This window comes from Cryptomeria japonica, chromosome 6 (genome assembly GCF_030272615.1).
Source record: "Cryptomeria japonica chromosome 6, Sugi_1.0, whole genome shotgun sequence".
In the NCBI taxonomy this organism is placed as follows: Eukaryota; Viridiplantae; Streptophyta; class Pinopsida; order Cupressales; family Cupressaceae; genus Cryptomeria; species Cryptomeria japonica.
The window spans coordinates 246,359,440-246,372,929 of NC_081410.1; the positions used below are offsets into that span (position 1 = coordinate 246,359,440).

Here is a 13,490-nt window from a genome sequence, read left to right on the forward strand (position 1 = left end):
TGTTCACAACTCTTTTCATGAGATTTGCCATATTATCCATTTTTTATAATAGTGTAGGTTTTACACACACCAGGTATTGTTATCTACATTGTAGTTGAATTCTAATATTGGCATGAGAGTGGGTGTTTTGTCTTTTGGATCAGACAAAATTAGGTCACCAAAGGCTAGGATTGAAGACATGAAATCCATAAGACTATCTCCCTTTGAGACACACAACCTAAAATGGTAGATGAACAAGGTAATTTATCAGATCCTTTCAAAGTGATGGTTAGGGGGGCTTTGAGAAAATAATAAGGAGAGATACTGAATCATTTTTCTTGGTTACTATAATAGAATCAATTTGATTAGTAACCAAGCATGATAGACAAGTAAATTTTGACATTCCAAATTTTAAAGGCAAGATCAGTGTAGATGCTATGGATGACTGGTTGTCAAAACTAAAAAAACAATTCTTTGTGAACAAATTTTTTGATGTTGAAAAGAAAAAAATTGATATCCTCAAGGATAAATGCCATGTGAAGCAGTCATGCAAGGATAGGTTTTCATTAGTGGAAGTTCTTAATGGTTAATAATTGGATGAAGAGGTGTCTTCGGACATGTAGTGTTGTGGTTAAAACACTTCGTTGGTGAAGTGACCACCAAGGTTCAAACCCCTGCTGGGCCATTGTGCTCGCAGACCTTGTGTCTTCGTTGGGTCGTTGTGCTCGCGGGTTTGAACAAGTGAAGTGTGGGGATGAGGTCCCCCGGTTGTGGCCTCACCGGTTCATAGCTCTGGGTCAAAAGCGTATCATGTGGAGCCGGAGGGCGTGTCATGCCAGCGTTGCCAGTCACGTTAAAAAGTTTACCAGGCATTATTTAAAAAAAATAAAAAAAATTGGATGAAGAGGTAGATATGAAGAAACACATATGTAGTGGTGGTTGCTTCAACAAAAAAGACCAACTTGTCCAAGATAACACCAATACATTTCATGCTCCATCTACAAAACTTGGCATCCAATATATAGAGAACAATCAACTTTTGAAATAGGAATCACATTCAAATATGAAATGAAAATTAAAGATAAATTCAAACAAAAAGGGAAAAAGGATAATAGACCAAAAGGGATCGGTAGTAGTAAGTTCCCAAGATAGAAGACTATCAACAAATTCTCCTCCCAATCATCGTCAAGTACAAGTGCTAAACAGACACAAAAATACACAAGCATGTCTTGTGAGATTCATAAAAGTTCTTGACCTAAGATAAAATATTGTAGAGTTGCTAAGACACCAATGGTATAAACCCATGGAGTGGAGAAAGAAATTGATTCATTTCCTACGTACCATCCTGAGAAAAAGGATGAAAATCATTGAGACAAATCCATTTGCCATATTTGCCATTGCCAAAATCCCCCCCCCCCCAAAAAAATGAGGATCATTTATTTCATTTAGAGATGTGGGTAAATGGAAATGCCTTAAATTTCATATGTCGATATTGGAGTCAAAAGAATTTTATATCTATTGAGTCTATTAAGAGATTGAATTAGCTAAAAAAACCTCATCCACAACCATACTATATGGTTGGGTGAGCTAGAGGCAAGATATCTTGGTAAGCAAATAATTTTGCTTGTCTTACTCCATTAAACCATTTAAAGATGAAGTAATCTATGATGTATCATTGTTAGATCTCGGTGATGTATTGTTAGGTCAACCATACATGTACACGCAACATGGCATCTATGAGTCCAAACTATGTGTAGTGTTAAAAATTGAATATCCCTTTATAATTCGACCTACATCTTTTGTAACCACTTTAGTGTCCATTCCCCTAGCACTTGAGTAGGCTCACTTCAACCCTTGCATTAGCCTTGTTCCCTCTCGGGATGCTCAAGACACTTTTCGACAACTATCCTTTATTTTTAGTTGCTTGTTAGCTGTGTGTTTCTCTTGTCATTTGTCATTTTTGAGTGTGATTTGTCTGGACACTAGCGCGTCATGCAAACATCTGTGTGTTGCGCATTCATCCCATGATATCTTAACATTCGAATGTCAGTTCCGAGCATGCCTTTCCACTTGTCACATGCGCATGTCGGTGGAAACAACATAAAATCTTCCGGAATGGCTCACCAACTCTCTTTTCCCTCCTCTTCTCTCTTTTAAATCTATCTTTTCTCTCCATTCAACCTCTCTTGGTTATTCAACCACTCTTAGACTCTCTTACACTCTCTTGGTCTCTCTCTTGGATCTCACAACTTTCTCTTGTTCTTGCTCTTGCTACAACACTCTCAAGCTTTCACAATAATCTCTTGCAACTCTCTTGGCTTTCTCAAGCCTCTTTGGTAATATCCTTCTATCTATCTACTTATCTCGTCTTTGAGCATCTTGGGATTTATCGCATCCCTCTTCTATCATTTATCATTTATCATTTATCTTATCTTGCATTTATTTTATTTATCTATCTATCTATCTGGGTTGTCCGTGGAGGTGGAAACACCAAAATGGGGGTCTGACTGAGGCAGACTCCAAAACACAACCCCCAACATTTTCCTTCTTGCTTGTGTGCAGGTTTATAAACATAGGAAGAAGATCATTTAGCGGGAGGCTTCAATTGTGGACCGGTTGTGAGCTTCCTTCTTTTCCCTCTTCTCAAGTCATTCTAATATTTATCATTCCGTGTGTATTAGCTTATCTTGTTATTTCTTTACGTTTATTTAACATTATAATTGTATTAGCTACCCCCGTATGGTTTTCTGTGTTTTGTCCGTGCTGGACAACAATGTGCTGCACTGGTGTCCTAGCTTCGCGCACTCGTCTTGAGGACATAGACTCAACAGAGTCATTTGAGAGTCTCGTCTATAGTCTATTAGCTTAGCTTTTCATTTTTATCCCCCGACTCATCCTTAGCGCTAGTTTGAGTGAGGTAGCGGCAAATAGTTTTTTCTCTGAGATTCATCATCTTAGAGGTAACAAATTCCCACCTCTACACTATGTAATGTTATTATCAAGATGGGTAAATGAAAGTTCAAGAAACTTGAGGTAAGTCCTACAAAATCTTCATCTTTATTATTGCAAAATAGTCTAGGTATTTGATTGCTCAAGATCGTGCTTTTGTATTGCTAATGATTTGACTCAAGGAGGTGAGGTAAGTTATACACTCGTACCAAAAAAAACTACCACCACTTTTGTATTAACTATTGATGTGATATCGGGATGCATTCACTTCATCAAGAGTTCCATTGCATTGTCATGTCAAACACTCAATTGATATAATCCTACGGACACCATTACAAAATGGGCCATTATATAGAAGATTAATTTTAAAGAATAATGAGGTCAAACAAAAAAAAGAATAAGTAATTTAAAAGGGTCATATACACCCAAGTGTCCACCATGTGGAAATTAAATTATTTTGGATACCTGAAGAAGGATGCAACATGGAGTTTATGCATTGATTATTAGGCTTTGAAGAGGATCATTGTGAAGAACATACATAAAAATAGTGGAGCTTCGCTATAGGTGGATGATAGTCAAAACACTTCACCAGGCCCTTTTTATCTATTGTTGGATCTGAAATACGATCACCACTCAACGCTCTTATGTGAATTCTTCTCCATCGTCAGCTGGTCATCTTTCTTGAGCCAGGGTTCATCGCGAGTCGATTCCATACCTCTTATGCCAACAAGGTGGGGGGCATAAAAACCCTAGCCCAACGTGAGTAAAGCGTGGTTCCCTCCCCTGCATAGGAACTAGAATTCCCCATGAATGCGTGAACACTTCATTATGAAGCAGGGTGATAACTATGCCCCCCACCCCTTCGTAATAATGACCCGGGGTCCCTCATATTGATGATCTTTTGGACCAACTAAGAGGAGATAAGTTTTTCACCAAGATTGACTTGAAATTATGGTACCACCAAGAGCTAATAGATCCATTAGATGTCTAGATTTTTCTTTCGAATCTAAAGGAGTATTTGAATGGTTGTTAATGCCTTTTGGGTTAACAAATGTTTCTTTCACTTTCATGGGAATGATGGATGATATACTCAAGCCTTTCACTGATTATTTTGTTGTGGTCTATTTGGATGGCATACTCATCTTTAACAAAACATGGGATGATCATTTGCAACATGTTGATCAAGTGCTTTTGACCTTGCAATAACACAAACTATATGCTAAGAGAGAAAAGTGTTCATTTGCTATAAAAAGTATTCAATACTTTGGATACATTGTGGATATTTAGGGCGTTCATGTAAATTTTGCAAAGATAAAAGTTACTAAGGGTTGGCCTTCTCCTAAAAATATCACAAAAATTAATTATTTTTTAGGATCGACTAATTTTATCAAAGATTTGTACTTGGATTCTCACACTTCGCATGACCTATAAACCAAATACCTAGAAGAAGAGCCAAAGCTAAATTTGTTTGGACATAAGTGCACCACCAATAATTTGTGTAACTCAAGAAAATATTATGTTTAGCATCAGTATTAGACTTCTATCTACCTACATTGAACTTTTGAGATTGAGATAGATGCCTTTGAGTATGCCCTTGGGGAAGTCTCATAAAAATAATAATAATCTAGTGATCTATTATAGCGAGGCATTAATATCCTACACATGACAAATAAATGCATACTATTGTCCAGGCTTGCAAGTAATGGAAGCACTTTATTTTGGGGAAGGAGATTATCATCCATATAAACTACAAGCCCTTGCAATTTTTGAAGACATAAGAGAAGTTGTAAAATTATAGACATCAGAGATGGTTAGCCTACTTGTATCAATTACATATCAATATTTACGACAAATTTTAGGCTAGCAATACATCAAGTCTAAAGTGGCTCAAAAAAATGAGGGAGCCAAAACAATCTTAATCATGAGCAAATATTAAGATTGAAATGTAGGTCCCCTGGAAAATAATACTAGTACAAATATGCGCTTTTTTATAGGGAGAACAACTATGCTTTGCCTTTTAAGCTATATAATGAAAATATAGAACACGAAGGAGTATAAGTGGCCAAAGCCAATAATGAGAAAATAGTTGAATTAAGAATGAGGACATGGATGAATGAATGGGGTACACAACTTAAAAGAATGCCCAACTATTAATCAAGGGATTTAAAATCATGTGAGGGAAAAGTTCAAAATAATCATGCATACAAAACAACTCAAAAGGAAAAAGTAATAATATATGATCGAGTTCAACCCCACCTATGATCATAACCAAAAATCTAACATAGGCACAAAAATCAAATGGAAAATAAAGATGCTCATTGCCCAAATAAGTACGAGTTCACACCAACTTAAATGTGAGATGGGTAGTTGGAAGGTTTCAAAATAAAATTGAGAAGATAAAATATATCTTGTATACCTCAAACCAGATAGAAACAAAATGACATTAGGGGAAAGGACCCAGTAGTTGAGCATGTACCAATTATTGTGAGGGTTGTTGATACCTTTTGTTCCAAAAATTGAACAAATAAAACCTATTGTTTGAAACAAAAAATATCAATTTTTGTTAGGAAATGTACCAACATTTGTTAGAAAATGTACCAATAGTTATTAAGAAATGTACTAATATTGTAAAAAGTAACCAATCAGGTGATGCCATGTCAGCTGCACAACTATTGGGGTCTTTTTTGCACTCCTATTGGTCTCACTTTTTTTTGGGGCTGTTTTGGACACCTTGGCAAAAAGCATGCTGATGTGGCATCATATTTGATGATGTGGCCATGAAACCTTAGTTATAAGCAGGGGACTTGCCAAGTAAGCTGCTGTAAAAAAATTGGAGTGATTTGAAATTTTCAAGTAGGATTTTGAGAAGCGCGAAGTTAGGGTGCACAACTACTGGGTCCTTTCCCCTATATCATGGAATGCTTCTTATACAATACCATTTAAGATAACCATCAAGACAATTTACACAAAGATCATTGTCTACCATTTTTAACGAGACATTAAAATATTTAATTTTTTTATCAAAATTCGAAACATAAAATTATAACTTCTAAAGTAAACATGTAATAAAAATTCAAATTAAAACTTTGTTGCTTTACACTATCTTTCAACTACATCTCAATTATTACTTGATAAATCTCATAAAAGGTTTTATTTGATAGAAATAACACGTTACATAAATATCAACACTTCAATTCTTTTTTGAACAATCAGATTAATAAGTAAGCATACATTTAAATTATAAATCATCTTTTGATTAAGCAAGTAGAATAAGGGGTCACTGATGTAATAATAAAAATGTAAGTCCCATCATTAATTCATTCATCTGCATCAATTGTACTTTGAACGACCACCCTTTTAATCGATACACTTTTATAATATTGCAAAATCATTAAAGTCTCTCTTCCCTTCTTTTTTCCTTGGTTGGCAATATACCCTAAAAAACCTTATAGATTCGCAAATAGTTAGAATGAAACAAGAAGTCCGCTTCCTCTTAGTCGAGGAAATAATAACAACCAGGTTCCTTACTTAACAAGCGAATACTCTGGCTTTTCGTAACGCAAAACCTGGCCGAAAGTCCCGCAATGTATTGTGTTTTTAACGTCTTATATGTTATTGTTCTCAACGGGGAGTCAAATGCATTATCACTCTCATCTACCATTCAAAATTGAATCGCATAACGTATTTTGCCTCGGATCGACATCTGATGAACATTGAATCAGCAATGACAAGCGAAGCAGACGCAACGGGGGAAAAAAGCCTCAATCCTTCATGGTTTTCCCCCAAAAGGTATTTTTTTTCTCTTCTTCTGCTGTTGTTTTTCAAACACAGATCACTACGCCCACGGAAATTGTGGCGCGATGAGTAATTATGAAACACTGCGGATTTGAACTTAAAATATGGAGTGGAACCTGACATTTTTTTCGACAAACAAAATATGTCGAAAGCGGTTTTAGGCGACATAAGTAATGTAATCGCATAAATGTGTTTATTAAGCGAGATTAATCTCACTCTGCACAGGCTCATTTCTATGGCGGCAGTGCATTGAATATGCTCAGAAATGTTTATTACATTATTTACAGAATCGAATGTTCGTATTAAATCATGGGCTAATTGTGACAAGGGAAGAAACGGGTTGAATTTTAGTTATTTTTAGATTGTCTTAACCTCGCAGAATTGCTTTGATGAAATCAATGCTCAGCTGATCTTCACCTATTGTAAGAATTATAATTGATAAAATTTGGTTTCGTAATCACAATCAACATTTTGATAAGTGTGTTTAACCCGGATAAAGTTTATGTTAAGTTAAGAAGCAGCAGAGTGCACAATTTAATGCAAAGTAGCAGCAATCGAATGTATAATGTACACGAGGTTTTCACTGTCCAAAGAGCTTCTAGAAATAACTGTGTGAACCGAGACATTTTTTCATAGATTGTCTTGTGATTCTTAACATTGAAGAGGTGGGGCAAATTTTTCTATCATTAGCACTAGCATTACTGTCTCGAATTGGCTGCACAAGATTCTCTAGTTCAAACTGGATCCAGCATTTCAATTTTCCTTTTGCAGGTTAGTGTGGTCTCACCATAGGTCAAAACTGAAATGCAGATGCAAAGTTTTGTTGAAATCATTGTGAGGATGTGAATCATGTCTCTAGGTCACCAACAGAGGAGTAACAATGTTCATTTGGAAGACAGCCGGCATAATTTCATACGATAATTATAAATTATACTAAATGTTGAAGATAAGTCATACGCGTTTGGCAGGAGTAAAATTTATATTTTCTCAAATGACACTTGTAAAGTTTGTGTATCTGAAACTATGTATTTTCCTTGCTAAGGGAATTTGAGGCAAGTGGTTGGTGTATACTCAAGCTATCTAGACAAAAACAAAGTCCAATCGAAGTCTGGACCTTAACTCTAATAAAACCAAGAGTAGAAAGACCAATTAAAATGGGAAATTCTTTATCTTTTTTCTAACAAGAAATTTACCCGTACATGTTTGTAAGGGAGAAGATAGTTTTCTAGCAACTGAAATGCCCTTTGATGGTCATTACCACGTTGAATTTTGTAATTATTTCACAACATCCTATGCATTTTAAGAATTAAGATGTTCAAAAGATCTTTAGTCAAAGTTAAATGGAGGCGATGCATGCATACATCTGAAATAAAGATAATAATACATCTGAATAACTTGCCAGTCTCAAAATTTGGCTTCGACTTAGGAAAACTTGGCAAAATTTCTACATATATAGAAAATGCACAGATTTGTAAAATAATCTTAAAAAAATGCATAAAACTAAATTTTGAGAACTCATAAGTAGTTTTCCCTTCATGAATAGATCAAAAAGAAGTTTAGTGCACATTGTAGTGTCACATGACAATAAATTACAAATCCATATAAATATTATACAAATTTCTTCAAAGACTAAAACTTCTAAGTGGCTTTGTGGGTCCTTGTGCTCGGTGGTAATGATTCTTGTTCAGGAACAATATCATCCTTAGACTATCATGATCATCCAATGAAGCCTACATTTTTGCATATGTTCGTATGACTACATCAGTTGCTCATTTTGTTGCTTCATACTCAAAATCAGCAATCTCATCCACAAAAAACATGGACTTAACATCCTTGGCAATCCAATTTGAATATTGATCATGTTGCATGAGTCAATTGTTTCATGTGTTTCTTGCCCCTCCACCTTTTTAGCACACAAGCGTAGGTCATATTTGTAATGCCCCAAGGTTTTTCCCAAGACATTAATGTACAAAACTGAATGAGCAAATTTTTACTTATACAAATGTAACACCAAGCATGCCACATCTCACTCCTATGTGCACAAGGTGTCACAACACAATGTATTGACAGTTGACACACATAACACACCCACTAATGCACGACTCATTGTGACACACTGGAAGACGTACTACACTAGGGACAAAAATCAGTATGACTTGAGCAATGAGATCTTGTGGAGAGTCAAGGTTCCCTTGACAACTTGGAAACCACTGCAACTTGCTTACCAAGCCACTCTTTTGGAATCTTGGAAGAATAGGACAAATCTCCTCCAGTTCGGACTTTAGGAACCAATTTGCATGAGTTTGGACTTTGGGGTTTGATTGCGATCTTCCATGTCTTCGGATTCATAAATCTACCTACACCATCTTGGACTTGGGGTTTGAGTCATATTGTCTTGGACTTCAAATTTCAAACAGCAACCTGTAACTCAAGCAAAATCCAGTCCTTGTGCTATACATTGAACTTTGGGGAATTGTGCTTCGGATTTCAGACTTAAGATTTAAATCTCCATTTTGTAGTGTAGAAGCAACATTTGCAAATCCAATATCCCAGAAGTTGAATCTTAGACTTTGAAGTTCGATGAGCATTACGAGTCACATGAAAAACCTTGGGTTGAGTTTGAAACTTTGACTTGCACTTGCCTTAGACTTTGGAGGCCAATTTTGCACCATACAATTCAGACATCGGAGTTTGACTAAAACTACGCAGTTTGGAGACCACCACCTTAAAGTTTGAACATTGAACATCTATAGTGATGAGACTTGAACTTCAGGATTTGAGAGACAATGTCAACATGCAGTTTTAGGCTCCAAGTCTGAACTCGTATTGACCTGCAATTTCGACTTCAGAGTCCAACCAATTACTGACAATTATGCAAATTTCAATGTCAGGCCCAAACTCTACCAAGCTTGCAATTTGGACTTTGAGGTCCAAAATGCATCTTGCGATTGTGCATGATAAGAACAAATCAAAGACAACAAGCTCAACTTTTTTGATTGTTTGGGTGTAACTCCCTCATTTTCTAGGCTGTACAATAATGGTTAGGGCCAAGTGTTTGGGCACAAGTGAGTTCTGCATTGGCCAAGCAAGGGTTTCTAAGAATGTCAAAATCTACACAAATCTCAAGGTCACATTCTCATGCTCAAAAGGATCCACTCAAGCTAGGAACAGATAAGGCATGCAAAAGGGAGACAACCACTTGAAGTAAAGAGAACATTTGTAAACACCATAGCATCGCATATTTTTTAGAAGAGGAACTAGTTCCCAACTGTACTATGACATGATTATTACTAGGAGATATGCATATCATACATATTAACCATATATTCTACATCAAACCATCATGAGAACAACCATTATAACAGCTATAAACTGTAATGTCCCCTATTGGGAATTTACTTGATTTGCCTTAGAATTCCCAAATAGGGTTTGGATTTTGCTTGTATATGTGAATGGTCACTTAGTATCTTGTCTTAGAGCCACAGATAAATAATAATAATGCTTCAGCCTGCAATAAATAATGGTTTCAGGACTGATCTGTATGCCTGATTCACTGATGTATCCCGAACTGTTCTGCTCTTTATGAGACTGATGCTTATTTAGTTGTTCTTCTCCAATCTGCAGATTCTACCTTTCAGATCTGCTCAACAATATATATTTATGTTTGTGATAATAATATGTTTATGTTCTTTGTAGTGCATGATTTATATCTGGTTTTATGTCTGCCCTAAATATATTCTAGTCTGCTGTAATAATATTTCGGGTCTGCTGTAATAATATCCCCCTTAAATGAACTCCAAGTGACCTCTATTTATATCCCTCCAAATGTAACCTTTCACCAATGGATATGCCCTCCTCAAATCAGGTCGGCCAAGGCTAAGATAAACATTTATTTATTTTATTAGTAAAATCTCCCTCCAAATTGGGCGCTCAACATCACTAGGTTGGCCACCAACATGTTTATTGTTTTTATTTGCATTCCAAAATAGGGTGCCCATTTCTAATGGGGGTTGGCCCTCTTGTAAGTAAATATATTTTAATTTTAAATGCCCATATTTAATTATGTACTTTTGCAGCTAGGGTTTTATAAATGCAGCAACTAGGGTTTTATCTACACAGGAGCATGACATAAACATCCAACTTCAAGGCTGGGAAACATTACAATGAATGTTAATGTTTACATCACTTATGAGGGCAGATTACAATACAAGTTACCGCTGTTCATAAACAGTTATACAAATTACATTCAAGGACATCAAAGGTCTTGATTTATGCATTTTTCACAAAAGCACAAAATGGCAATTACCATATTTGCAAGATAGAGAAGTCCTTCAATGCTTACGAAGCTGCTCTAAGGAATCCATAAGTCGCAATGGTGGTTCAACGCCACCCAACCATGTGTATCCCTTAGACCCATCCCATTGAACTAGGAGGCATCTGACTAGGTAGTCCAACAACACACACACCAAACATGAGAGATGAACATACACATAATACCACATCATATACATAGAGATTCCAAGCAAGCATACATGAGGGATCTCCAATCAGTGCATACACTAGTAAGCGTGCATGGGGGTATAATCAACGCTATCAAACATACACATGGAATGTTAACACATCATACAAGATACAACTAGACACATATTAGGAAACAAACCAATCAATCATATGTGGAGAAATTATAGGCACCCATTGGATATGCAATCCAAGGTACAAAATGGAAGAGAGGGTTGTCATAGGTATTAGCAATGGAGTGTCATCACAGGTATCAATTATGTGGGGGTTGTCCATGCTCTCCAAGCTGCTCTAAGGAATTTATGGGCCACAATGGTGGTTCAACACCACCAACCATGTGAAATCTTCAGGCCCCACCCCACTAAACCAGGAGGCATCCAATTGGGTAGTCCAACAACACACGCACCAAAATGAGGGTTGAACATACACACAATACCACATCATATATATATGGAGATTCTAAGCAAGTATATATTAGAGATATACAGTATCCAGTTGATGCATACACTAGTAAGGATGCATACACAAGTAAGCATGCATGAGGGTGTATGTAATGTCCCCACTTTGAAATACAATTTAATGATAAATGATAATAATAAAAATAAAATTAAAATATAAAGAATACAATTAAATATAATTAAATTTTAATTAAGTTAATGAATGGTCAAAGACATGAAATGAAAAGTTGTGACTCCCTCAAACCTGAGATATAAAAGGTAGAAGAGAACCTCACTTTGAGGGGATAATTTGGGGAATCAGAAGTGCAGATCTGATTTAAATAAGAAGTGCAGATCTGAATGTGAAAGATTGTGTTCCTTTCAAAAGGCAGAAATAACGAAGAGTTGCACTCTTTCAAAGGGTGCTAAGGGTGTGTCTCTTCCCAAATGGGCATACATGATGAAGACGCGTGACCTCTCCCTCACATTGGAGGATATAAAAAGGAGAAAGTCTCATTTGAGGAGGACATCTAAGGGAGATCAATTTGAAGAAGAATAATTTATTATTCTCAAAGGCAGCAATGAAGAGTGGTGACTCATTTCTTATGAAGAGGTGTGACTTCCCACAAATAAAGATATAAAGAAGAGATTAATTCAATTGAGAAGGGGGAATCGGATGAACCATCCATAAGATCAAAGAAGACAAGAAAGTCAATGGATCAATATCTAATATCAGAATTAATAAGGGTGAAAATTAGCAAACTTTGATATTTACAAGGGCAAGATTCAGGGCAATCCCAAAAGGGGGCATTACAGTATAATCAACACCATCAATGTATACACATGAAACGTGAAGACATCATACAAGATACAACCCCACACAAGATTGAGAAACAAACCAATCAGTCATATGTCAAGAAATCACAGGCACCCATTGAATATGCAATCCAAGGTACAAAATGAAAGAGGGTTGTCATAGGTAGTAGCGATGGAGTGAAATATACCAGCTAATAGAACTTAACAGTAAACAGACTTCTACAATATTCTCAGGTATAAGAAAACATATTTTTGCAAATTCAGATCAATCTTCAGATTAATGTAAGACTCTAAAACTTAACGCTCCGAAGTACCATAATCAGTTACTTGATACACATAAATTTAGCTCACATACACAGACTTTTAAATGGCAGATTTTATGGCTTGCAAGTAGTATATACAAAACCAAACCCATAAATTTATATAAGAAATATGTATCAGATTTATACTGCTTTTTCCAACTCCAAGCCCGTGTCTCTGCTTGCTAGTGATGGCTGATAGGAAGCTTGTGTTTAGAGGTACAAGCATACCAAGTAGATATGGGTGAAGGCTGTGATAGAAACTTTCCTGCCCGAAGTGAACACCACACAATTTCTATGGCATGAGACAAGGACGACGGGATGGGTTTTCCCATGCAATTTCTGCTTCAGCTATTGGTGCCGGTTCTACAAATCCCGTTACAGACTCACGGCTTCCTTCTTATGCTTTGCTTCGATTCTTCATAGAGAATGAACAGGATTGGTGTTTTAATGTGAACAAATGAGAAGTGAAGTGTTTGAATGTGAACAAATGAGAAGTGAATAGGGGTGTCATCCTGTCTAGAAGCGCTTCTAAGGGTTTCGTCTTAGAAAGCAAAGAAATACGTTAGACTCCAAAATCAGCGATACTATTCCATTAAGAATAGCTCCTTTAAACACTTGTTCAATCCTATGTTGGCCTCAAAGAATAACCTCCATGTTGAATTTTTCCACTTTCAGATTAACAGTAAGTTAAGAA

General features: G+C 36.2%; 1 protein-coding gene across 1 annotated transcript in view; it reads left to right on the forward strand.

Moving 5' to 3' along the window:
- The first annotated feature begins 6,349 nt into the window (after window positions 1-6,349).
- LOC131079761 (probable sphingolipid transporter spinster homolog 2) overlaps window positions 6,350-13,490 on the forward strand; it is a 262,535-nt gene continuing 255,394 nt past the window's right edge. Inside the window, exon 1 of the mRNA XM_058017801.2 lies at window positions 6,350-6,717. Coding sequence (XP_057873784.1) covers window positions 6,635-6,717 — 83 coding nt within the window. The 5' untranslated portion in view covers window positions 6,350-6,634. The remainder of the gene's footprint in view (window positions 6,718-13,490) is intronic.